Source organism: Copadichromis virginalis, linkage group LG17 (assembly GCF_057382275.1).
Source record: "Copadichromis virginalis isolate Kocher_CV1m ecotype Utaka linkage group LG17, C_Virginalis_male_GT1.1, whole genome shotgun sequence".
Classification (NCBI taxonomy): Eukaryota; Metazoa; Chordata; class Actinopteri; order Cichliformes; family Cichlidae; genus Copadichromis; species Copadichromis virginalis.
This window is the reverse complement of record NC_140634.1, coordinates 31390733-31418590: the sequence shown is the minus strand read 5'-3', so window position 1 is coordinate 31418590 and position 27858 is coordinate 31390733. Positions and strand designations below refer to the sequence as shown.

The 27858-nt window shown below is 41.0% G+C and overlaps 1 protein-coding gene across 3 annotated transcripts; it reads left to right on the top strand.

The window, feature by feature from the left end:
* Nucleotides 1-2209: 2209 nt before the first annotated feature.
* Nucleotides 2210-27474, top strand: rassf8b (Ras association domain family member 8b). 3 transcript variants are annotated; one of them, XM_085436855.1, is made up of 9 exons: nucleotides 2211-2565; nucleotides 16788-16944; nucleotides 20182-20532; nucleotides 20645-20850; nucleotides 20999-21202; nucleotides 21359-21433; nucleotides 22381-22503; nucleotides 23177-23303; nucleotides 23808-27474. In XM_085436855.1, exons 2-9 carry the CDS (start codon nucleotides 16833-16835, stop codon nucleotides 23921-23923), a joined length of 1314 nt encoding a protein of 437 aa, XP_085292981.1. In that variant the 5' UTR covers nucleotides 2211-2565; nucleotides 16788-16832; the 3' UTR covers nucleotides 23924-27474. The 3 variants fall into 3 exon arrangements, with proteins under 3 accessions (XP_085292983.1, XP_085292981.1, XP_085292982.1); XM_085436856.1 differs by lacking the exon at nucleotides 2211-2565 and adding an exon at nucleotides 2854-3060; XM_085436857.1 differs by lacking the exon at nucleotides 21359-21433 and having other exon boundaries at nucleotides 2210-2565.
* The last annotated feature ends 384 nt before the right edge of the window (nucleotides 27475-27858 follow it).

The following is a 27858-nucleotide window of genomic DNA, read 5'->3' as shown; positions in this document are numbered from 1 at the left end:
CAGATTCCAGTCTGGCCCACTGAAAACTGAGAAGGGATGCATAAATGTGGGACTTTTCACTGGATTTTTTTTTTCCGTTCCACAGCTTACAGAGCTCCTCCACAGCCACGCACAGCACACTTGAGTAAAGGAGTCATGGGTCATGAGCAACCAGAACTTTGTCTCTAATGTTGCGCCTGTAGTTTGTGCATTGTGAGCCGAAAGACTGGCGCTTGTGTTGTGTATAAAGAGGCAAATCACAACAACAGTTGCCTGAAGGTGCTTTCTGTTGTAAAGTACAGCCATACAATTATCCACAGAAAACAGAGACAGCCCCAACAGTCATATTACACCTGTCCCTAATCACCATCACCACCACCTATGAGCGAGTGCTTTGGCGACATGTGGGAAGGGAAAAACTCCCTGTTAATAGGAAGCAAGCTCCAGCAGAAACCGGCTGAGGGAGGGGGAGCATATCCCAAACTATATGCTTTGGACTGGGGAGACAGATACCCTCTCTGCCTTTACCATCGTGCCTAAAACTTGTCTTTTTTGACAAACTGGAAGCTGGCCCCACAGAAGAGGGGCCTGTAGGCTCTGCCTCCTTTCTACTTTTACATACATGTGTGACATTTGCAACATGATATTTGAGATAGTCATTCCAGATCATCTGACAATGTGGGACAGCCTCTAAACTGATTCAAATATGTAAGTCAATCATTTATTTGGCAATTAAATAAAAGTATAGTTTAAATATGTGCTTTGAAATTATGTTTCTTTTTTTAATTTAATAAGTTAATTTCAGTAGTGACGTACTTCAAATCAGTTATGTTTAGAACATTAATACAATTATGGGAACGATACATTAAGGAGGTTGATTCTTCTTAAGATACTCAAACATTTTTGTTAAGCCCCCTGCACGTGCATTTTTGCACACACATAACATTCAATGTGCATGTGCAGAGTTTGAGATTTAAAAAGCTGTTTGTTTTATCAGGAGTTCTGCTTAAAAGAAGCAAAATTGTACATGATTTAAATATGGCCAAACTCCCATTCAAGTATTTGAAAGGGAAGGATGTCAAACTTGTACAGACTTCAGTGTCAAGCTGATGTGAACTTCATACTGAGGATTTTTACTGGTCATGAGAGCCGGATCTCCAAACCACAGACCAAACGACTGTTTTCAGTGGAATTGCCCACAGTGTCCAAGCCAAAAGGCTGGGAGCATTCTGCTTATTTTCTAACGCTCATTGTGCACCATAAATCTGTCACCCAGGCTAATGTATGCAATACACTTTTCCTGCTCTTGAAGGAAAAGTGTTGGCAGATAAGGTCTGAACTGTAGTTCATGCCATTGTGCACCCACCTACTTTATTTGGCGTACACAAACACAACCTTTGACCTTCACACACCTTACTTACTAGTCTTGCTGTGACTCCAGCTTCTTCCCTGAGATGACATGCAGGTTGTTGTTTTGGCACGGTGGAGATCAATTATACGTCAAAGATAAGCAAAGGCAAGACTTGCATGGGGAGCTAAACATAACAGCCGTACTGGTTTAGTGGTTTTTAATCTTGAACATTTGAGCCTCTGAAAATTGTTCCAACTAAAGCAGGAGCAGTGCACCTGGTATATCAAGGTCAGTGTTCAAGGTCAATATGTATAGGCATACATTAACCAAACCTACACAAAAAACTGTACCTTGTGCTTGTCCAATAGAATTTAATTTAATAAGTGCACTAAAACCTGGTTCTCGATCTTGATCTCTGCTCTGCAGGAAAGCCTACATTACATTTCAATGTAAGACAATCAGTTTTTTTTTTTATCACAGGCAGGCACGCAGGCATTAAAAGCAGACTGTTTTAAGGCTTCAAGTACTGCTGGAGGGGACCAAGGATTAAAACTACATAGTTGTACTAGCACATGTTGCTCTTCAGTGTATTGTCAAATATATTTCAGTGTCATTTTATGTTATTATTTATTTTTTCTTTACTAAATGGCATTGTAGAAGGTAAAGTCACTCCACTTTTTATTTTGATTAAGGCATTTTTAGTCTGTTTTGGGCTTTACAAGCTGCTGTCATGCAAATACGGGGCTTCATGTAAACATATGCTGCAGATGTGTAACGCTAAGGGTTTGTTCAGCACTATAAACACGTGCAAAGCCTGTTATTTCCATCAGAACCCTCCGTGTAACTGCGCGGGTCTCGGTCCATTTGCGTCGCCAGTGCGGTGCAGCTTTAACCGGTCCGTCATGCCTTGCGGTGTCCTAGTTCTGTTCCGATCGTGATTTACACGTGAGGTCTCCTTCACTGATAGCAAGCCTACAAGCCCCCTTGTAGGATGTCCGATGACTGGACGGACTCGTGTTTACATCCACTCGGTTTCTAGAAGAGGCGGGGATGCGCGCACACCGTTAACTGTGATGCAGGCGCCGATCGGCACAGAATAAACAGGGATCTCCCTCAAGTGGCCCGCATACCATGACGAAGAAAGTACTGGATTTTATCCCAGAGAGATATTCGGTGGCTACAGAACAAGAGAGTTCTTAATCGTCTAAGACACAGTGAGCTGCGGCTGGAAAGAGGTATGTTGTCGTGTTTGTTGCACTGGATTGAACGCAGTGAATGCGTCAGTCACGCCAACATTTAAAAGCTGCTGTCCTTTAGACAAGCTTGTAGACTGTTATGGGCTAATAAGTTCACTGTTGGCAGTTTTGTGTTAAAGCCTGTGAGGAGGACAAACGCAGAAGAGAGACTAAAATGACCGATCAACTGCAGTTGCGTAACTTTATTTGACAGATTTATTCACGCCCTTCTCGTCCTCCCTTTCAAAGAAATCTAACCCACATCCTCGGTCAGTGTTCCTGACACAAAATACCAGATCCATGAGCCATCCAGGAAGTGAGTTAGTGGTCAGTGCGTGAGTGGGATCTGTCTGCTGAGCCCTGCAATGCAATTTATAGAGTTGGGCTGTAAGCGCGCACTCAGCAGTGGTTTTTTAATCAAGTTCCTTCAACTGAGTCATGCAGCTACAGCACACAGGAAGAAGTCCTTGAAGCACACGTGTGGCGGACGCAAGGGTAAACTGTTTGTAGTAGGGATACTTTGCTCTGAGAAGTATACTCTGCTACTAAACTGTTGTTTCCTGATATATTGGTAACGGTTAAACCTTTTGAGAAACTGTTACAGATATCTTCATTATCAGTGAATCTTGAGCCTTTTTCAGTGTGTCAGTAATTATTATTATTTTTAAAAATTCCTGTCATTATTTCTAAAAAGTAGTGCCATATTGCAACTTTTGGTATGATCAGATACAGAGTATTTATACTGATACAATACTTTTAGCCTATAAAGGCAGCTTATAGGGAAGAGTAGTGGTTCGTGATTTATAAGATCAATCATCATCAGTTTACAAAATGAATACATTTTAATGATTACTAAATGACTGTGACTTTTACTTTCCACTATACTTAGTTAGCAAAACACACCTTTCAGCTTTTCATGTATTTTGAAACAGTTTTTTCTTTTCTTTTTTGAAGACCTGCAATGTAAACAGTATAGATCCAATACCAATACCAGCATTGGTATGGATACTTTCAATATTTGGATCAATCTGCCCACATCTACTTAAAAGCTACAATTTTGTCCACGGATTCAGTTTACCATCATAAGACAAAGAGATCCTGACCAAAAAAAATCTCCCCGTTCACACAAGTTCCCATGCCAGCTAAGCACCAATATTTTTGCATTATTGATATTCATTCACACTGTGTCTGCATTTGCCTGAGATGTCAGAACCATGCTACCCAAGTGGGAAGACTCGTAACAGACTTTGCAGTGTAAATCCAGTCCAGTTTATCTTTCAGCAGACTCCCCCTCCCAGCACCTTGCGGTCAGTTAAGCTGCAGGTCTTACCGGGTTAAAGGCTTATTGTCTTCAGCAAGCTGATTAGTTTTAACTTTTGAAACTGCAAGAGGGCACTTTGGTCACTCTGCTTCAACATAGTGATTTTTTTTTTCCTGTAACAGTAAAAAATAATAACATCCAGTGATACAGCTGAAGTGTGAATGTGAGTACACTGCTTTGTTACCCATGACACCAGCAGTTGTGACAAAAACCTGCAGCTGCCTTTAAATTGTTACCCACAAAGGACTGCATGTTGCATTCGTGTGAATACCACTGCTTGCTTAATAACAGGGAACTCTTACACTGTTTATGACACAATAGATGATTGATAGTATCTGATTGCAAAGCTGTTCTCAAGCTTTTCACTCAGCTTATGCAAGCTTTTGCTGAATATGCAGCCATCTCACTGTCTTCAGCTGACAAAATTGATGTGGAGGTAATCTCCACATCAAGCCTCCTGTGCAGCTTAATGCTGCACAGGAGGCTAGAAGGTGGAGGTTTCATTTATAGATTGCAATATGCATTATCAGTTTTAGGAGGACCGCTGTGTTCTCATGGACTCTTAAAAGCATTACATTATATTAGTATATAAGTAAAGAGAAACAGGCAGGGGGAGTGGGAAATTGGTGTATAATATGAAGGCTGTGTGCCAACTTAAAAGCAGAGTCATGAGTTTATTGCTGTATTGAAGGGCCTGTGAACCTCCAGGATGTTCCATCAAGAACAGTGACATCTTGTGTGAGCACAGAGGTCGAAATGTAATTTCATTTAGGGTTTATATTTGGATTACCTGCTGACGTTAGCATTTTAGCCTTCCTGTTGTTCAAAGCGAGAAGATCTTGGGTTTGAATATGGTTGGCTGGTACATTTCTTGCATGAAGTTTGCATGTTCTACCCGTGATTGCGTGGGTTTTCTCCAACAATCCAAAGACATGCACATTAGCTTAATTGTTCATTCTAAATTGCTAAATTGGATGCAAATGTGGGTCACTGTATGACGGCTGCAGGCTTTAGTCTTTACAACTGTGGCAAGATATTAGTAGGGAAGTTTTAGGTGCCAGAGGGTTGATCATCTGAACATTAGTAACCTTCTGACGTTGAGCTTTGAATGAGCTAACTAACACAGCTAAAATCTGAGCTAAAGCTATGTGTCTGTGAGCTACTATTGTAGTCTCACAACTAGTTTGGGAGTCATTGTGGATCATTTTAGGCAGCTTACACAATTGTGAAGTAAAAACTCTCAGCAGAAGATTTCTTTTATCCAGTGATTTTTAGCAAGCTCATAGAGCCTGGACATTTTTATTAGGAGTAAGTTTTTAAATTGTATGCAGGCCATTGACCTCTTAACATAGAGGATAGAGTTTATCTGTTTGGCATGACCGCTCCAGCTAAAACTAGACAATATCCACCATAAGGCCAACTCTGAGATGTTCCAGCAAAACTCCACTACATCTCCAACAAGAACCCCCACTGCAGAGCACACCTTCATGTTTTCTCGCAGCCCACATTCAAAGGAAACAAAGAGGAAGTGACAGGAAAGCACGGACTGCTTCTTAATTGTTGCCGATTGTGTGGTCTACTTTCCCAGACCGTACCCTCCAATCACTCCGGTCAGCTGTGTAAGGTCGGGACAAAGCCTGAGCTGCGTCACCATGGTGAGGGATTGTTTGCATCCAGTCATGCTGCTGGCCATGTAGACTCACGCATGCACATTACAGCGTGCTCTTTTGTTTGTGCGCCACTTGTTGTTTTTCAGTGGATCCCCTCCAGCTTCCACAACCTCCTTGTTGCGTATAAAAAAATTGGCATCGTCTGTTTTTTGAACTGCTATAAGTCTCATCTACTGAGTGCCATGTCTCCATTAGTAATTAGATTTTTGACTGACAGTCGTGTTTTTAAAAAAAAAAAAATATGATCGAGTTTTGATTTTTCAAAGCAAATGTGTCTGTTTAATCAGATGTTTGAGGGTACACACAGCAACAAGATTGGCATTGAGTCTATTAAACTGTAATTTAGCAAGAGGCTGAGATGGCACAGAGCTGACCAAGGCAGGAAATGAACTATTAACTATTAACTATTATCGAGACTGAAGAAGTCACTTGGATGAGTGACGAAACGTTTCTCCCACAAAACGCTACGTCCAGATAAACAGAATCAACTTTTGGAGATTAACTATTAGGTTTGTATATTGGATTTAAATTCCACCTTTAAGTCGGTGTGAAATGAAAAGCTTTTAGTTAACATTTCTCAGTCTGTTCCTTCAATGCTCATCTACGGCTTATTAAAGGAGCTTTTAGCTTCATTTTTGTGCTGATCCCTCTCATGAGCTGCTATCCATGTTTGAGGAAATATAAATAAGAAGCCTGGACTTCTCGCGCTGCGTCCCCTCCCTAACTCTGCCTTCCTCTGGCATCCTGAGAATGAAACTTCAGGGGAGGTAGACTGGAGTCATAACTAAGTTTAGCTCAACGGTTCACAGCCCAGACAACACAATATTTTTCATGTCTGAAACCAAATGGCTGTGGCAGAAGTTGTCTGACAGCAAGGATTTGTACTGATAGCTGCAGCCTTTCCTTCCCACATCAGTCGTTTTCAATCTTTTCAAGCATTTCCTGAGATTATGACTCGCATGAGTGTAACATCTCCTATATCGAGCATGTTCTGTCTTCGTGGTTCGATCTCCCTTCGGATCATTGTGTTGTTTATATTTGTTTATTCTGTCTCTTATGCAACGTGTTTTTCTGCTCGTTGAAGGAAAATATACATGAATGCAAACACAGCAAGCTCCAGTAATACAACTGTTTAAGATTAAAAAAAAAACATTAGAAACTCTAACAATAAGTAGAAAGCATATTATATGTAGCATCAGAAATAGATCTAAATAAAAGCACAGTTATTTCAGTGTTTAGTCATAAAACAGGTCAAATAAATAAATTCCATGGTAGTTAAATGCTAAATCAATTTGCCAAGAATGCATAAAAAAAAGAAAGAAACCATATTTTGGATTTCTCTGAGCCAACAGTAGAAAATCGCGTGTTAATGTGATCAGCCACAACTCTAACAGTATACAGACACAGTTTTTCAGTTCAAAGGTTTTACATACTGGGACATCATTACAAATAAATAAATAAATGCAAACCCAGGACACGCTGGAGAGATTATATCTCTTGGCTGGACTGGGAATGCCTTCATGTTCCCCCGGACAAGCTGGAGGAGGTGGCTGAGAAGATGGAGGTCTGGGCTTCTGTGCTTAGGCTCTGCCCCCGCGACCCCAGCCCCGGATAAGCGGAAGAAGATGGATGAATGGAATAAATGCATGACGAGTGTGTGGAAGAACTAAGTGCACACCGTCATTCAGTAGCTTGTGGAAGCAGGTTTAGCACTAACTTGAAGTAATTGTTTTCTGATTCACTTTATCAGTCGCTCACATCATTGTGGAGGAATTTTGCTCCACTCTTCTTTACAACAGTGACTAATGCACGAATCTCTTAAGGTCCATTTCAATAAGGCTCAGATCTGGGCATTGCAACACCTTGATTCCTTCTTAGCTATGCTGTTGTAGATTTGTTGCTGTGCTGTCGCCCAGATGGCCTCACATTAGACCCTTGAATACTTTGGCATTCATGGTCAACTCAATGACTGCAAGGTGCCCAGGTCCTGTGGCTGCAAAACACACCCAAATTATCAGCCATCATCCACCATGCTTGACCGTGGGTATGAGTTGTTAGTGTCTCGTTCTCCAAACGTGGACATCTCTTCTGTATATAGCAGCGGTCCCCAACCCCCGGGCCATGGACCGGTACCGGTCTGTGAGTCGTTTGGTACCGGGTCGGAAGAGTTGAGGCTCGGGTGTGAAATTTATGGTTTTCATGGTTCTGATCGGTTTTTAGCATAATTTTTTTTTATCGTTAACTCTCTTTCCCTAGGTCTTTTCCCGTGTGTTATGAATAAATCTTCTTTTTCTTTTTGGTACCGATACTGGTTTTATTTTGTTGTATTTATCCACGACACCTTAAAGGCCAGTCCGTGAAAATATTGTTGGACATAAACCGGTCAGTGGCGCAAAAAAGGTTGGGGACCGCTGGTCTACAGGATATTGTTCCAGAAGTCTTGTGGTTTGTTTAGATGCCACTTTGTAAACCTAAGCCATGCTACCATGTTCTTTTTAGAGAGAAGAGTCTTTCTCTTCCAAACAAGTCATCCGTGTTGAGTCCTTTTTCTAATTTTGACTGTCATGAACGTAAACATTTAACATGTTAACTGAGGAATCTGAGATGTAGCTCTTAGCCTTCACCGTTAGGGGTGATTTGGTGGGATATCAATTCTGGGAAAGATAGGCAGTTGTCTTGAATATTTTCTGCTTGTGAATAATCTTTCTCACTGTGGAATGATGGACTTAATTTTGGGGGGAAATGGCCTTATAACCTTTCCCAGACTGAGCAACAATCACTTCTGAGAGATCACAGCTGATGCCTTTCCTCCTTGGCTTTGTGTTAACGCACACCTGAATGCTCCAGGCCTGTAAACTGCCAAAACTCCTGCTTTGATAGAGGTGCTCATACTTGTTGATGACTCCTTAATCAAGCACATTTGATTACCAACTCCTGGCTGTTACTTATCCTTTTAATTCCTATTGAAACGGTAAGAGTGTACTTACTATTTCACACACTGCTACTGCATTTTAGCTTAGTTTGTGTTAAACAATGACACAGTGTAATGTCACATCTGGAGTTCATCTGAGGTTTTATTTATCTGATTTCAAAACCTGCTCTGGTCCAGGCTGTTGTTATGCCCTGGTGTGTGTGTGTGTGTGTGTGTGTGTGTGTGTGTGTGTGTGTGTGTGTGTGTGTGACAAAAATTGTGACGTCAAAGAGATTTCCTGTCAAATCTGTGTGTACTTAGTGGTGGTTTGGAGTGGTGGGAGGGATTTTTGTGTATGGATTACTGCATAAAGTTGGAATGTGAATGACTAACACAGGAAGAATATCCTGCACCTGCACTTCCTTTTCTAGAAACTATGACTGTGCGGACTTGTGGCTCACTGAACACATCTAAATATGGAAGTATACATTTACAATGAAGCCGAATCAAAATAGAAACCAGTGTCGCCGCATACTAATTAGTTTATACCCGCCTGTATGATTTATTAATTCACACGCTGGCAGCGGGATCATCAAAGTAAATGTGATTTAGATTAAAGTCATAACCAGGGAGGAAAGGGAAATTGCATGATGCAAATTCAGAGCAGTAATAGCAATAGCTGTAAAAAAGGAGAGAGCGAGAGAGAGAAAGTGATCGGTGTGGCTGAGGTAAGTCTCTGGAGGAATTGGTGGAACTTATCAGCAAGGAGGAAAAGAAAATCAAAGCTACTTTGCACAAGGTGACGGGCTTCACAGGCCATGTTGTTGGAGCAGTTGAGCAGAGAATTCAATTAGTTATTGACTCTGTCGACAGTTTGTTGTTCTGACCTTCAGGTTTCCAGTTTAGACCTTCAATAACCTGTTAAGTTCAGCTCAGAACTGAATGATGGTGATTTAGGATAGAGACTAATGAGAGTATACTGACACCAATGCTATTATTGATTCTGGTCATACGGTTTAATTCTTTATTGGTTCCCTGATTGATTCTTTATTAACTGTCCATGTGGAAAAATATCCAGCACTGTGAGCCTGTGCAAAATGTAGAAACAGTAAAATAAAGTTTTTTGCATGTGATTTGGGTGGAAAGTGTCCACCGTCACAAGTTGGACACATTTTTCATGCTTCACTGGTCTGTCCCACTTAAGATCAAAAAGTATGCATGTAAAATGAGTTTGACCTACTTGGAGCATCTAAGTTGTTGCAATTTGATTGTTTTTGGATCAAAACTATAGGGCATAAAGTTTTGACTAAAAATGATCTGAACATCTGCTTCTGCACAGCCGCCTGCTCCTGTGGTCCTGTGTGTCGCTCCTGATAAAAGCAAACATCTATCAGCATATGCTGTTTGTGTCAAGGGAACCGTAAGAGCTCTATGAGTAAAGGAATGAAAATTCATCAAAAGGAAAAAAAACCCAGGAACCATGTTAGCGAGGTCAGTTTGAATCTAATATTTTTTAGGCTGTTTGATATCTTATTTGATATTTTTCACAACTCTGTCTGCACATGTGGCCTTAAAGTGTTTATGCAAATCATCTTCTAATTGAACATAACTGCTAGTTTAGTGGAAAACATGTTGCAGTGCTGAAAAGGTGCTGCAACCACTCACTGCTGTGCCAGTTTTATGTCAACATTTCCCATCTTTACATTTACATAAAAATACATTTATCAAGTGTTAACTGCCCCAAAATAACTCCTTCACTTTCAATATGAGCATTGCAAAGTAAAGCCTCACGAGAAAGTCGACCGTCTCAACGTTAACCCTCTGCTCTGTTTTGATATATTTATAATAAATGCATCACAGTGGAGTAAATGAAATCCAAATGTCTCACATAGAAGTGCTCATAGAAAGTGTGAGTATGCACATTAGTGTGAGCAGAGTATCATAAAAGTGTGCGAAAGATTACCACATATGTGGGTTAAACTTCAGTGGATGTTACTCATCATAATAAAAATTCAGTGACAACATTTCAGCCTCACCTGGCTTCTGTCTTAAACCTTGTATTAAAGATACAGGTGTGATCAAATGTCTAAATTCAAATTTTTTTAATGTTTTTCCACAGTGAATTAATTGTGCAGCATGCATCTTTAATGACTTTAAAAACAATAATTGGGTGCACAAGTTTATTTTTCATTTTCTGTAATCAATGCAGGTTCAAATATGTACATACATCCCCAGTCATATCTGGTTAAATGTCCATCAACATGTTGAACCTCAACCAGATGCTTTTTGTAGCAATCAACAAGCTTCTGGTATAATTCTGATCGGATATTTGACAACTCTTCTTGGCAGAATTAGTAGAATTCATTTAAGTTGGTTGGTTTCCTGGGATGGAGCTGCATTTTAAGTGTAGTCCACAAATTTTCAGTAGAGTTAAGGCCATATTATCCATTCCAAACTATTTTTGCTTTGCATCACACTTTTTCAAGTTTTACTATATCTCGGAGAGTAAATGCTGAGTGTTTGCAGACAAGTCGGCGTCTTACGACTGTTTTAATCTCCAGGTGACCAAAGCAAACACAAGTAGGTTAATGGTGCAGCACACTCTTTGCAGTCAATCCAGTTCAGAACAGTTGACCTGTTCAGGAGAACGCAAGGTATTCATCTCAAAAGGGTTTGCACTCCTTCTTCAAACGATCCAACCTTTTCCTTTTAATTTTATCCTGCTTGGTTTTGTTTATTCATCTGCACCCCTACTCTTTCACCTTCACTGTGCCTCTTTGTTTTCTTATTGTCTCCTTTCTATTCCCCAAGCCGCTGAGCTCCTTTGAGAATAATCTCATTTGCTGGATCTATCTCAATTCGAATGCATACTGTCTCGTTTAACAAATCGCCCAGTTTCACTCCAAATGCACACCTTGCCCATAACAGATGCCTTCAGCGCAGAGGAGTGTGCAGCATAATGCGGTCTCTGTAGAAAAAGGCCTCCAGGGGGGGCCAGTAGTTAAATTGGAGGAGAGATGGGATTCCCATTCCAGCTGTGACGAAGATGCAAGGTGCTTAAATTGTTATCGCCTCAAGCGATAGGCAAGTCAAGGATCAGAGCTGAGCTGATGGCCCAGTCAGGAGACAGGGAGCAATGCTGCCCAGTATGGTTGCAAGACTGAGTATTAGCCACCTGCTCTTTCACTGCTCTGTTGCTCAGGCTTGCAAGGGCCATAATGACTGCCTCGCTGCTGAGGCGCTTGTGTCAGCAGTTTGAAATGACTCTCATTCTGTGTGCCTGTAAGCTTTTCTGCACTGAACACCAGGAAATGAAAAATATATCGGAAGAGTTCGATCACAACACAATTACATTACCACAGGCATTTGATGGTACAACATTTCACCAGCAGCGTTACATGAAATCTCTTACAGAGAACTAGTGTTGTGTGTTGTTGTTGGGAGCATCAGGTTTTAGCTCTTTAGTGGCCCTTAACCCATTTAGGAAACACTTAACTAAAACAAGGGTGATTAAGTTGACTGGATAATTTGGTCATAATATCATGTTGTTCCACCTGAATCTACCTGCTGCAGAAGAAATGTTAGTCACATTTGTTAAATGCTCAAAGGTGGTGCAGCTCCAGAATTAGCACCACTTCTGAATCACTGTTGTGTTCACCTGATAGAGTACATGTAATGAATGTTGGGAGATCTCTTTAGCTGCTATGCGCTCCATTATATTCAGCTGGTAGAGCCATTTAACTGAAGTTATTCGCCGGCTCTGTCAATCAATAACCTGAGAGACCGTTAAAATTATAGACATTATATAAAAAACAGACAAAGCCTGAAGGTTTTGAAAAGTGAAGCCAATGCAGAAGTGCCTGAAAACTGCATTATTTCTGTCAGCAGGAGGTAAGAAAAAAAGAAGTCAAACTGTACAGGAGTTTGAGAAAATGACCTCACTTCTCACTCAGTGTGCAACCTCTGTAAACTCAACCAAATGCATGTTGCAGATCTCGGGAACTTGCCTTTAAGAGTGTAGTTTTTTGGGGGGTTTTACACATTCAATTCAATTCAAGTTTATTTATATAGCGCCAAATCATAACAACAGTCGCCTCGAGGCACTTTATATTGTAGGGTAGACCCTACAATAATACATTCAGAGAAAAACCCAACAATCATATGACCCCCTTTGAGCAAGCACTTTGGCGACAGTGGAAAGAAAAAACTCCCTTGAACCCCCTCCCTGAACCAGGCTCAGGGAGGGGCAGCCATCTGCTGTGACCGGTTGGGGTGAGAGAAGGAAGACAGGATGAGAGACATGCTGTGGAAGAGAGCCAGAAATCTCTGGCTCTGGCTCTCTTACACATCTGTATGGCTACATCCATCTCTGCATAACAGGTTATATATAATTATCCTTATGTGTGGAGACAATGTATCATTCAATGATGCACTTCAAGAGCATCATTGCACAACTGAAAGCAGAAATACTTTTTTTTTGTTTTTGTTTCCAAAGACGTCTGGATGCTACGTGTTCTGTATTTAAAAGGAAAGAAATCACATGCTACTCCATCATTAGCGGCTCAGAATTCTGAGCTGATGTTAATTATTTAAAAAAACCCACACTGTTCAACTTGTAGATTTCTGTGATGGGAGCTGTGCTTCAAAGGGTGGCTTTTTAAGCTTCCATCTCGTGCTTGACACTCCATTTGGTGTGAGTGGCTGGCACCGTGCAGTGTGGGTTGCACACCTGTGTCATAACTGTCACTCTGGTGGCATCTGCATATTTCAAGCTGTACTTTTTCCAGCCTGATATGAATATCAAGCAGAAGACTTTTGCTACTGCCTTGTGTATGTCTGAATACCTGCAGCCTGTGCATCATTTACAATTGCAGCATGGTGTTGTTTCTCACAGCGCTGCTGTATAACTCACATTTGGTGTATGCCTCAGGGATGCTGAAGTGACTGAGGAGGGCATCGCTGTTTCTGTGTGTAGTCTGTAATATTTCTCCAAGCCCTGACAACCCAACAACTTATCTATGCTCCAGTGTTTCAGGTATTTGTGACAAGTCAAAACTAGCTGTTGAGATTTTCCATTTTTAGGGCATGAATCCTTTTTGTTGGCATGGCAGGACATTCACTTACGGTCTGGTCAAGTGCTGCGTTCTGCACAGCTGAAGATGTGTTGGTCACTTTCCCATCCCAATTCAGTGCAGTTACTGCTCAATTTGCTGGAACATCTGTGACAGTCTGGCCCATGTATACGAAGAATAGCCTAAGGTTTGGATAGTGCACCTACATGGGTCCATGTCTGAGTTATCCCAGCTGTAGAAAATTGGCTTTTGGTGTCTGAATTTCCAAATTCTTAATATGGGTAGCTGACTGGTGCAGATAACTCATAAGAGGCCTTGAGTTATTACAGGGTTTTTTTTTATGTTAGATTTTTAGCCCTTAAATTAAGTTGTAGCTTTAGACCAGAAGCTGCAGTTTGGGGAAGGCCTCTTCCAGGCTCTTCCAGGCCTGTCAGATCCCCACAGAAAGCCTCCCAGTAACAGTCTAAGGAGCTTGGAAAGAAAAGCATCTGGACTTCTTTAAGTTGCTTGAAAAGAAGACCAGACGCTTTTCTTCCCAAGCTCCTTAGACTATGATGACCTGGATGACTGAGAACCTTCACAGACATACTCCCAGTAACAGAATGGATTTATTCATACATAATTAGCAGCAGTGTTGGGTAAGTTACTTTAAATTAGTAACTTAGTTACATTACTAGTTACTTCTATCAAAAGTAACTCAGTTACTTCAAGTTACTCGTTACTTTCAGAGTAACTAGTTACTAGGGAAAGTAAGTTTGGTTTAACTCAGAATTCTCTTGTTAATGTGTTGCTTCCGTAACTGGATACCCAGCAAGTTTGCCAGTCTTCTAGCTTGCTTACTTGCCACAAGTGCACTGTGCCACCTACCAATAGAAAGGAAAAAATAATGTGCACATTTCCACGAGAGAAATCCCACACCTGATTCTATCCTAGCCTGCTTTTTACATCCAACACAAAAACTGCAGTCGTGGTGCTTTCGATTGTACTCAGAACTCGGAAATTCTGCCTTCTGAATAGGAAGATGTAGGTAACACCAGACTGCAGATGAGCTGCATTCAGAGCTGGACTGGGACAAAAAAATCGTCCCGGGCATTTTGACTAGAGACCGGCCCACCATTACAGGAAAAATCATAAAGACTTTGAATGAAAATAAACACTGTTGTGACAGTGATGTACACTGTTCTGATGGTATATATGTATCAATCTATCAATCGTTTGTTGTAAGACTCAGATAATTATTTTTTTAAAAGTGAGACATTTTAAATGAGAATAAGAAAGTATTTCTTTGTGCCCCCCTTTCCCTGTTAATGCCCTACATGGACCCCTGGCAACACTTTGCTAGACCCGCCCCTGCACAGTTACCAGCTGTCAGCTACTTGGAAAAGGATCCTGGTGTTATTTGTCTCTCAGAAACAGTTCATAACTTCCCTTCAACTCATTCATGTCACCTAAAAGGTAAACCTGTTTCTCCATCACAGCTCTGATGATTCAGTAAGGACATCTCCTGGTTTCATCTTCATGTTTCCCTCTCACCACATAACCAAACCGATATCATGACCAGCAGCTTTACAGCTGTGGCTCCAGCAAACATAAGCTGATACTAGAAATTAATATTAAATAAATTCTAACAACAGCTGATCAAGCTTAAAAGTGCTAATGTTGTTTACCGCGACATCCGCTGGTTTCCTCTTTCTGGCGCAAAGTGGGCAATAAATAAACAAGAGAGAAAAGCCGATCAGCTGATCATTGATCAGTTTCATGATTGAAGTAGAAACAGGAGAGGGAGGGTAAGAGGATGAGAGAAGAAGAGGCAGCTGTGCAGCAAAGACACAGAGTAACTCCAGCTTTGTGTCTTTTTCATTGTAGCTGAAGTCCGGGACAAACTGTTCCTTTTCACCTCAATACGAAACACGTAATATTTTCTCTGAATACGAGATGATTCCGTTTTTTACGGGACGGTTGGCAACTCTAATAATTAACCTTATGAACAAAATAAAGTTCAACATCAGTAACATAGCACCCACCCAGCTGTATAGAAACTCCGTCATGCTAGCTAGCACGCAGTACGAAAAAGTCAGCACAATGAAAATAAACTCCACCTAAACTTGGTTCATATCTGACCCAGATGGACTGCAGGTCATAACTTCTTACCTGAAGTTCAGTTCACCTGACACTCTCGGACCAGCGGCCGCTTCGGGTCTCTCCTCTTGCCTCCCTTTTCCTTCATCCACCTGCTGGCCTCCACCACTTGCTAATGTTATTGAATCTGTGGAAGCTCCGCGATAGCCACCACACGAAGTAACGAATAACGAGCCTATTTAAATCCCAGTAACGAGTAACGCGTTCCCGGTTTTGGCATAATAACTAGTTACTGTGCTCGTTACCACAATAATAACGTAGTTACTGTAACGCGTTACTTAATAACGCGTTAGTCCCAACACTGATTAGCAGTGACAACAGATTGTGGAAGCAGAAAAGGCATTTTGAAAAGTGGAATGAAAAGAAGTGAAAGGTTTTTAAATTAGCCACATTAGCTGAAGCCAAAGATGGGATTTGCTTCCATCTTAGTTGATCGTGTGAAAAAGGTTGGCTTGTCTGTATAAGTATAATTCGATCTCTTGACCACTTATGCCTCCATAGAAGAGTCAACAGAACGTGTGTGTGTGTGTGTGTGTGTGTGTGTGTGTGTGTGTGTGTGTGTGTGTGTGTGTGTGTGTGTGTGTGTGTGTGTGTGTGTGTGTGTGTGTGTGTGTGTGTGTGTGTGTGTGTGTGTGTGTGTGTGGCACAAGTAGTTATTTATAGACGTATAACTGGAAGAGGAGTGTTTGGGGTGTGGTCCTGCTCCTGAAATTCAGATAAACTATCTGGGTGAAGGTGAAGCTGTACAATAGTCCTACACACACACACACATACACTTATTTATTTAAAGGAAACATTAAAACAGTCAAACTTTTAAAGAAACGTCATCTTACCTGGCATAGAAAGAGCCTGGAATGTACTTCATACTTTCCTTGGTCAGTAGTGTTGGCTTATATACTGCAACTTAAGCATGCACGTCCATTTCACACCTAAGAGAAGCAAAGTTTGTCTATTACACACTTTGCGTGTAATATCAGGTTGGATCCACCACTAAAAATATTTATAATCGAACCTTTAAGGGTCTTGTGTAGGAGTGAATAGTGGTTAAGTGATGCTTAACAGTTAAACATGATTTATTTTACCGAACTTTTTATTTTTTCGCTCTCCAGGATGCAAAATAAAGAATCTCTAGCGGCTCCCTGTGGTGTGGAGGAATGAAGGCCATGGAGCTAAAAGTGTGGGTGGACGGAGTGCAGCGCATTGTGTGCGGGGTCACGGAGTTCACCACATGCCAGGAAGTGGTCATCGCTTTGGCACAAGCCATTGGTAAGCTACAAATTACTCACTACAACATAACCTGTTCACAGGTAGCAAATGCTTAGAAACATTATGTTACTTCCTGTGTCTCTAGAAAGTAAAATAATATTGCTTACTGCTTAAGTCCAGGAAAAGCAGTGCAAATTATATTTTGTCCTGCATAAATCAATGCTGGGATGTTCTGTTATGTGGGTTGCATCCAGTATTTGGCAGGCCACATACATGCAGACACTTGAGGAAATAAGTGGCTTGAAAATGAAAAGTGACTAGAGGGCACAAATAGATTTTCACCATAACGGGACTCTGTGAAACACGATGAGTCATACTGCAGTCTTTCCTTTGTTGACAGTTGATAGAAATAAGTTCAGGCTCAGCCTCTTCGTTTGCATTTGTGAATTTAAGACTGGCATCATGACATTTAGTCATGTGTACACATTTTTTAGAGGAACACATTCAATATTTGATTTTTCAGTAGCCCCAGTGGTTAGAGTTAAAATGTGGGGGTCTTTCACAGTGACAGCAGAGGAAGAGTTATGGCACGGTCCTTTGTGCTTGCTGTGCCTTTTGTCCTGGCCAAGCTGCTTTGAAGTCTGAATGGCTGTAGTGATGAATGCAGCTCTTTTTATAAGGACCCTTACTGTGGAAGAAGGGGGTTGGCTGTGCAGTTGGCAGTGTTTTCTCTTATCTTTATGTGTACAGATACAAATACAGGAGACACAAAACAAAAGGCCCTGAACCACTGAACCCCGTTCTTTGGCTAACACAAACGCTGTTTGTTGACTTGAATTTTCCCACTGCATTAGACACCGTGGTAAAGTCCTTTATATCTGCCAGTGGTGCAGCCTGTGGGAGAGCTGTGAAAAAGCCTTTTGTCATTGTTTCGTCTGTCGTTTTTTGCAAAAACACATTGAACTTTATTTTGATCATTTTAACAAGGCTGGATTGATTTTTTTCACAGGTTCCACGGGGTGTTTACTCTGACAGCATGCAATGTGATTTTTGAAACATCTCAGGGTGCACAACCAGATACAGAAGGGTGTTTAATGGATATCTGTGAGCTGAATCATTCTCAGCCCTTGTTGATGTTACTCAGCAAATGTTTAAAGCTGAGGGATGACACGGACAAAGGCAAAACTGTGATCTGGTAAAAGATTTAAAGAGAGCACAGATAAATGACTCTCTTTATCACTCACTGTGGAATTTAAGTGAATAGTTTTCCCTCTAAAGTAATGTGAACCCAGATTTGAATGTGTTAACACTGTGATTGTTTTTACTTCAGAAAAGAAATTGTCAACATGAAAACTGATGTTCACTTACATTTCCAGAAAGACTAGACAACATTTTATTTCTTTTTTTTATCATCTTTAAACAAGTTAGTTTGGGGACATCACAGCTAGTGTGGTCATGTCAAAAAGAAAGTTTGCACCAAACTTTCTTATAGTCTTGTGGAAAAGTTGTATTGGTTCCACAAGAGTTAAGCAAGTAGTAGCCAGGTGCTACTAATCAAATTCACTTGATTAACGGATTAATCGCAAGTGTGAGCACTTATTTAAAAGCATAAGATTTGGCAATTTGATGGTCTGAGCATAAAGGTATGCGTTTGGATAATGCTAATGTTCTCAGGAGTGGACATCCCAGGATATTCACCCCAAGGTCAGACCATGCAATTTTTTTTAGAGAGGCTGCGAGAACCTAAGAGCTACATCTCAGACTCCACAGGCCTTGGTTAGCATGTGAAATATTCATGACAGCACAATTAGAAAGTTACAGAACAAACTAGGCTTGTTTGGGAGGGCTGCCGAGAGAAAACCACTTCTGTAACTTTTAACTTCTGTCCCTTAGACAGATGAGACTAAAATGGAGATATTTGGCCATAATACACAGCTCCATGTTTGGAGAAAACCCAAACACCTCATATCAAGTGTATGAGATCACCAACTCGAGCGTGAACTCATCTGTATATCAAAATACTCTAGAGAAATGTGAGGACATCTATTCAACAGCTAAAGCTTGGGCTGGGTCATACCTCAGGACAATGATATTGAGCGTAGCAGCAAATCTGCGGCAAAATCTGTTGCTAATTTAAAACAGAATGACTGAAAAAGAAAAGAATCAAAGCCTGTCAAAGTCCAGATCTCAAGGTGACTGAAATGCTGTAGCACGACCTTAAGAGAGCGGTGCATAAACAAATGCCTGCAATCATCATTGAACTTGTCGTGGTTTGCACTGTCAGACCATGAGAAGAGAGGAAGAAGACCCAAAAGCAGACACTGAAGAGAGGAACTGAAGTTTTAAACAAAAAGCAAGCAGTTTATTACAGGCTGGTTGAACATGGATAAAGAATAAAGGGCGTAAACTAAAACCTACACTGGGAAAACTGAAAAATGATAACTATGACAAAACTGTCATAACTAACATAAATATGATTCAGAGCAGGAACGTGCAGAAAACTATGAAGAAGCAAGAACATGAGGCATGAACACGACCTGAGCTGACTCATGCCGGACGAGGAACTGACATGGTGGGAGGGTAAACAGTCTACCTAACCACGACTGAGTGAAACGCACAGACTAAATACACACAGGAGGTGATTAGGGGAAGTGGAAACACATATGGAAACAGCTGACACAAATGAAAATAATGACGTCACAGGAGAAGATTTAAACTAAATGCATCGAACAAAGAAACACAAGACTTTCAAAATAAAACAGGAAACATGGTGAGACGTAGACAACACAGACTTGACAACATGAAACACACAGACAGGAAATACATAACAACTAGAACAGAAGGCCAGGGTGAAACAGACTACAATTCACAGCCAATTAATAATAATCCAAAACTCCACATGATCTTCAAAATATAACAAAAGTGATCAAAACCAACTGAAAGCACTGGGTCACACACCCAGCCTCTGACAGAACTGACTCAAATTAAAGAAGAGTGGGGCAAACTTCCAGTATTATGCATTATACATACTTTGCAAGTAAAACTTAATTTTCACCCACAAATTGAAAACTTTTTAAATGCTTGCACCATATAAAGGTTGTTTCAACTGAAACCTGTTGAACATCAAGGGAAGGAGGGGTAAATTAACATCACATCTCCTTCTTCCAGCAGAACCCCGTCCATTGCAATGAAAAGAGCCCAGAAAAACAAACCCTTCGTGTAGGATTCCCTTCCACTGATTGTGAAAAGCTGTCATAAAATGTCAGGACCTTTCAACTACTTCTTGTTTTGTCCCAGGACGGACGGGCAGATACACTTTGATCGAGAAATGGCGGGAGACAGAGCGCCACCTGGCTCCAAATGAAAACCCTGTAGTGTCCCTGAACAAGTGGGGCCAGTATGCCAGTGACGTGCAGCTCATCCTCCAGCGGACCGGCCCGTCTGTCAGCGAGCGGCCAACCTCTGAAGGGCTGGCTCGTGTCCCAGAACGAGGTCTATACCGCCAGAGCCTTCCACCTCTGGCCAAGCTCCGTCCATCGGGGACAGACAGGTCGCTCAAACGAAAGGAACCCAAACGCAAATCTTTGACCTTCACAGGAAGCACCAAGGGTCTGCGGGAAATATTTGGAAAAAGCAGAGATACTGATGGTGTGTATAGCTGAAATATTAGCCATGATCTTACCAGTCATTTCTTTGCTAGCTTCAATGGTTCAGTTTCCTTCTTTTAATCTTAGTCTTCCCTTTTTGTCTGTGCATCTAGTCAAACAGTTCCAGCAGCGCGGTGTGAGTTTAAACCTCAGCAGAGTTGGAGGAGGTGGAATAGCATCTGTACCTGGGAGTCCGGCCAGAGAGCTGAGCCGACTGGTGCAGCTGCAGAGAAACAAACTCCAGGCCCTGGAAAGCCGCCTGCTGGGCTGCGAGGCTGAGCTGCGAGACTGGGAGGAGGCCACAGGCGAGGCCAGCGATGTGAGTAAAACCACAGCTGCCAGTGCAGTCACTGAGAGAAACTTTGCATATGTGCTGATCTTCAGATCGTCTGCACCCTAAACTTTCATGTCTTCCAATATCTTTATTTTTACATCCCTACATCATATTTTAATCCCATGCCTTACAGGAAGGAAACCTGGAGGAAGAGCTGCTGCTTTTAGAGCAGCAGGTGAGGAGGAATGACGCCGAGATGGAGGAGGAGGAATTCTGGCAGAACGAGTTGCAGATAGAGCAGGAGAGCGAGTGGCAGCTGCGGCAACAGCTAGCCGAGCTGCAGGGCCGCGTACGCGACTGTGAAGCCAAGCTTTCGGAGTATCTAGCTCGCATACAGGTGAACTTAGCATCACGAGCTGCCTGATTTCACCAGATCCTGTTTTGATGGTTTTACGAGTTAAACCTCTTATCTATAAATGTCAGTAAAACACAAACACGCTGCTTTAACTGAAGAAGGAAGCTGGGAAAAATGAGATTTTTATTTACTTTCCAGAGCATGGAGGCAGGTGTGGAGCAGGAGCGACTGCAGCAGGAGGCTGAGCTGAAACAAAGGGTCAATGAGGAAGAGGTGCAGTCATTGAAAAATTAACATTTGGGACATTCTACCGATCTCATAAACAGATACTTACTGTGGATGGCATTACCCTGGCCTCCAGTAACACTGTGAGGACTCATGCTGTGGTTTTTTACCAGGATATTTCCTTCAAAACTAGTTCATGCATTTATTACTTCTAGGCTGGATTATTTTATTATCAGGATGTCTTAAAAACTCTCTGAAAAGTCTTCAGCTGATCGAAAAATGCTTCAGCAAGAGTACTGACGCGGGGACTAGAAAGAGAGAGCATATTTCTCCTATATTGGCTCCCCTTTACTGGCTCCCAGTTAAATCCAGAATCGAATTTAAAACCCTGCTCCTCACATACAGGTCTTGAATAATCAGGCCCTATCTTATCTTAATGACCTGATAGTACCGTATCACTCCAACAGAGCACTTCACTCTCAAATGTTACTCTGAAACTTTTTGATAAAGCATATAGGGTTGGATCAGGTGACCCTGAATCCTCTCTTACTTATGGTGCAGTTAGTCTAGCCTGCTGGGGGATTCCCATGATGCACTGAGCGTTTCTTCTTCGGTCACCTTTGTCACTTACTATGTTTTAATACACCACTTTGCATTTAGTCATTAGTTTTTATTAATCGGTCTTTCTTCCACACCATATCTTTGTCCTGTATTATTGTCTTTACCTTACAATATAAAGCACATTGAGGCAACTGCTGCTGTGTTTTGATGCTATTTAAATAAAGTTGTGTTGAGAAAAATGTTTTGTTAAACCGACACATGTGTTCTAAACTTGGATGAATAGTTTTGCAGAGCTAAAAAACTTTTTATTCAAGTTCAAAACATGTCAAAGCATGAAAACGTCTTCCTACATGGTTGAGTTTCTTTTGCATATTTCTCCTGGAAAATTGCGATGAGCGCTGGCTTCCTGACTTCCCTTCCACTCTGGCTTTCAGGTACAAGCCCAGCTGGAGAAAGTGAGGGCAGAGTTGGAAATGCAGAGCCAACAAACAGCACGGCTGGAGAACAGCTGCAGGGCATTGGAACGCTCGCTCAGCCAGTCAGGCAAGAGATTACAGGTCAGCTCAACTGTTTAGTTGTTTATTTTAGAGGCCCATCCTGGCATTTTGCTTAAAATATTGTGTTCCCATTAACTTTGGAAGAGGCTGAAGAATTCAGATTTCAAGAAAGTGTTTTAAAAAATCTTATTAAGAAGTCGGAAAACTTTGGCTCCGCTGACGCTGGTTTAAAAATTTAGTCCTCAGCACACAGGTGGAACCATAGAAATCTAAGCTCATTAAGTTGTGGGCAGTGAAGCAAAGCCTTATCTCTGGCTCGCAGCAATGTGCGATGGATCTTTGCCTGCATGCATCCTAGTATGAAGTAGGGTGAAGTCCAGTAAGATGTGGGAAGCGTGAGGTAACGAGAAGGGAATGGGAGGGAGGGAATTAGCAGCATTCTTTGCCTGATTAGAGAGGGGCCTGAATAAGTACGCAATCCCCTGCCTGCAGTTGTGTAATCATCTGTGAGCTGATACTTTTCTTTGGCTGGCTCAACTACACTATGACTCTGGAGAGATCCTGAGCAGAACATCAATCTTTTTTTCATTTTGACCTAATAAATTCACCTCCATTAGAGTAACTTCCTGCACTCGAAAGCTTTGGTAAGCTGTGGATTTGTTCATGTGCAGTACTTTTATCAGACTAGGCATACAGTTCATTTTATTATCCTGGTGTTTTTTTTCCTTTATAGGAGAAAGAGCAGGAGCTGGAGCAGCTGACAAAAGAGCTTCGACAGGTCAACCTACAGCAGTTCATTCAGCAGACTGGTACCAAGGTCACTGTGCTGCCGGCTGAACCATCAGAAGACATCAGCAGCGGTATAAATACACGTACACACTGACAGAAACTCTACAAGATCACCACCTTCTTGAAAGCATTTAGTTTACTGTAAATGCTGATTGCAGCTGAGGCATTCTACATACTGTATTGCTTTTAGATGTGTATGGACACAGTGCCACCTTATGGTCATACTGAGAATGACCTGTTAGACTACGTGAGGCAGGACTGCCCCATTACATGGACCAGCAATGGAATTCTCAATATAAAGCCAAAGAAAAATCCTCTGTTTTTATTTTAATCACATCATTTTTTACATAAAAAAACTTTCTCCATTCTCTTTGTCTTCTTTATTTATTTTGGCTGCTCCTTAGCATCGTCGTCTTCTTTCCTTGCATCTTCCTCTTTCTGGGTTGCTGTAACATAGTTTGTTTTTTTTTCTCATTTGATACTTAATCACTTGTGGGATGTCAGATCAGAATCATATATCAGTGATGTTCATACCCCTCACAGCTAAATGACCATCTCTTTTTTGTGTGCTGCAGAGACGGAGTGCGGTTCCCTGAAACGACTCGGCTCCTCCCGTCTCTTACCCAGTGACCTTCGTGCCCTTCAGAGCGCCGTCTCGTCCACCCTCAACCCTGAAGGCATCTACGTTTGACCCTAAATGTCCAGGAGGCATATTCTTTTGTGGCGGCAGCAAGGCAGCTTTATGCTACTGAAACTATTTCCACACACAGAAAAGCAAAGAAATGACTCCACAAATAGATGTTTTTCTTACAAGGCAACAGAGTGTCAGAGTGGCACTTCAATATGGAGGGTTTTTGCCAAAAAAAAAAAAAAAAAAAAAAGAGTGTGACAAGAAAACTGCACTGCCTCCTCTTCACTAGAATTGAACTTAAACTTAAACTGATGTCATCATCTGCCGTTTAATGCACAGTCTGAGCTCCCATGAGTGAGTAAGGATAAGTGCAACAGCACCATTTTTCTCTACATACCAGCTACTGTGTTTTTATTTTTGTTTGTTTGGGGTTTTTTAGCACTTCCGGACACACTCTGAATACACAATCATTTATTAGTCAAGCGATTCCCGGCAAAAAAACTATAACACGTGCAGTAAATCATGAGAGAATTTCACAGTGCAGTAGTTTGACACGCGTACTCGTCTCCATCCAAAAAAAGAGACAGATGCATGAGCATGCACAAACAGTGACTCCTGTGCTATAAGCATAGCCATATCTGATTGCCTTAAAACTAGATGTTAGTAAATGTAATATTGAAACAGAACTCAAGGTAGCTACTGAGTACTGTGCGCAGTGTGAATTTGATAAAATGCTCCAATTCAGGTGACTCCTTGTCACGGTAACTGATGTCAGTACAACTCCATGTGGGGTTAGTCTTTTTTTTCTAAAAGAGTTTGAACATTTTTTTTTGTTTTAATTAACTAGTGAGTTTGCTTCGTGTGTATGTTTAGACGGCGATTGAAAACATTTCTCATAAAATGTATGTCAGAGTTAAAAGAGGGCGACTAAAGAGGCCAATGAAGTGATATTTTAAGTAGAACATGGTGGCTGTAATGTGGTCCAATTTAAGTATTATGTGTTGTGCAGTAGGCATGCATCTGTTGTTTTTCTCATAATGAAAATGTCTTTAGTATGGAAGCTTGTTTCTGCCACTGAAAAAAGGGTTTTTTTGTCATCTGTAAGTCAGAATTTCAGCTTTTTATCTCAGTTATTTTCTAAGAAGTTTAAGCATGTTACAGTTTTGAGATAAGAACCAGATTTTTTTTCCTTACAGATGACTTGTGCAAAAAACAAAAGAATTTAAAAAACAAACAAAAAAACGGCGGTGCAAACAAAGTTCCACACTTGGGTGTAAATCCAGGCTCAAATAATTTATCACTGTGACCACCAGGTGGCAGCAAAACATATTTTATTCAGGTAGGCGAAAGGCTCTTTAAGTCATCTGATTAGTGCGTGTTTAGGAGTCACTTACTGTATGCCTGTTGTTGTTGTTGTTGTTGTTGTTGTAACAAAGCCTCTGCACTTTAGCTTTAATTGTGTTAAGGTGAGAGTGTTTGATATGTTTCACTGTGTACTGTGTTCAGGAACACACACGCACACATATCAACACACCATCCTATGATTTCTAACAAACTTAAGATGTCTTCTATGAACCAAAGTTAGTGTCACACAACAGATGGTTAAATGAATGTATTTTTTTGTGTATGTGCAGCTTGTGCTTAATAAAAATACCAGCTTCATTCAAATGGTGGCTGCGCTGCACACCATACATATTTTATATTTTACGGTCAGCTCTTTCACGCAGAAAGACGACATTTATATCACAAAAGACAGTATTAGAAGTCTGAGATAGAAGATGTTAGTATGAACCTTTGCCAGCTGAATTGGAGAAACCCAAACTGCTTGTGGATCCTCAGTATGGGCTCAGAAAACTGCAAAAAATTGCAGATGTTAAATAAAAAATCAATATTGGCCCTGTTTTTTTTGTTTTTGTTTTTGTTTTTTTTTGGTGTGTGTGTGTTTTTTGTCCCCCAGACCAAAGATGGGAGCCAAAATTTCCCACTTGCAACTTGCGGGTGCTTATTGCAAAAGTGTGTGGGCAAATATAACTAAAGTTTCAGAGCCGAGAATATCACTCGCAGTTTAATGCTTTGAATCCCGTCTTCAGAAGAAGCACGTTCCCTCTGTTTTTCGAGCTGATTTAATTTGGGCGACAACAAATCTTTTCCACTCATTTACAAACCTGAATTTCCCTCGCTGTGTTCTCTGTGTAGCTAACTTCATTTCGCAGGCTCCAAATCTTATCGACTATTATTTGAACCCATGTGAAGAAGCTGCAGGTGTATAATAAAGTGAAACCCACCCTCCGGTGTGAAGAGCCTCGCTTGACTGTTTGCTTTGCTGTGCAAAGGCGACCCGTGGCCTTCTGAAACTGTCCGGGGACATTTACAGAGGATTGCAGCATTATCAGCAACTCCAGCTGTGACACAGACGCTGTGACCTGCTGAGAAAGGAATCACAATGGCATGCCTTATAAAGAGAACAAAAACTGTACATTTCTACATATCACATCAATCTACGGACTGTTTCTAAAGTAGATTGAAGTCAGATAAATGCAGAGTGCTTAAGATGTTAGATTATAATGCTGTAGCTCAATAGGCAGCGTGTGCATGCAATAATGTGCGACTGGTTTCACTGGTTTCCCAGCAAGCCGTGACTCATTTTGGTTTTGGTTTGCACTGTCCCTTCTGCCTCGTAGATGACGAATGAGCTTAGTCAAAAAATGGCGTTTTCATGCCTTTTCATTTAACTTTGGCAAAAAACAAACAAACAGTAACATTCACCAATGTAAAAGAGAGATGGCAATACGTTTACCTGCATTGCTCTTTTTTTCTTTTCCTTGTTTTCATGTTTAGAGACATTGCCAATAATTGGTGTCTATTATGCCATCAAAAGTGCATATACAAATGAGATGATGGAGCCATTATGGAAACAGCCATCAAGAGGTTTTGAAAGCTATTTAAAAAAAAAAAATGTTGTGGCTCAGGGATACACAGAATTACCCAGACAAGAATGGACTGAAAGTAATTATGGATAAACGCCGTTCACGATGTCTCGAGCCATTTGACAAGTTAAAGTGGTTGTTTGGTCTCTCGGGGACTTCAACAGCTGTTTGACAAGTATAACGTGTAGCACGGGGTCCTAGATACGACACAACACACATCCCCAAAGTAAGAGATGTACTCAAAGTGAAGTGTTTCTGTTGCCTGGTGATTCACATGGAATATAGTGCAATTTGTATCTCATGTATTATGGAGACATACACCAGACGAGGCAAGAATAAGAGGCATAATCCGGGGTTTCGTTCAAGCCGATGATTTTGCAGTGCAATCGTGCTTTTGAAACGCATCTTAAAGCATTTACAAAACACTGTTGGATGGACTGTGCTTGGCTAACATCATGACAAATTGTATATTCAAAATGTTATGGTTTTGTATTCTTTAACTATGAAATCATTAACAATATTTTTGTCAGAACTAGAACTGATTCTGTTTTAGTCTTTGGGTCACTGTTAAGCCACTATTTATGGAAGAAATAAAAACTATCGAGAACAATGTAAAATATATAAAGAAATTATTATCTACTGTAACAAGATGCCAGAAATCAATAAACTTCTATGCCGTGCTACTATTGTGCTAACTTTTCTCCATTTTTTTCTTTCATTTTTGACGAGAAAAAGCTGGAAATTTCACATTCTGCCAGAGAATGTGGAAGTGGACAGGGAAAAAAATGTTTTTGAAAGATGATGGGTCATTGTGTTACTTGGACCACAATGAGATTATAGCACTATAGGATGGTATATTATTAGGATCCAGTTCACAGGTGGCACAATTTTCACCAATCTTGAGAAAAAAAATAGACCAAGGCTCGCAGGAGTAAACTATTTATTGTACTTTTAATGTTTACAATATTTTGTCCATTATAGCCAATCAAAACTGGTGGAGGCCACGTCTTAGAAACACAATGGTCTGCAAAAAACAAATTTGGTACTTGGACTCCGGTCTGAGAAAGC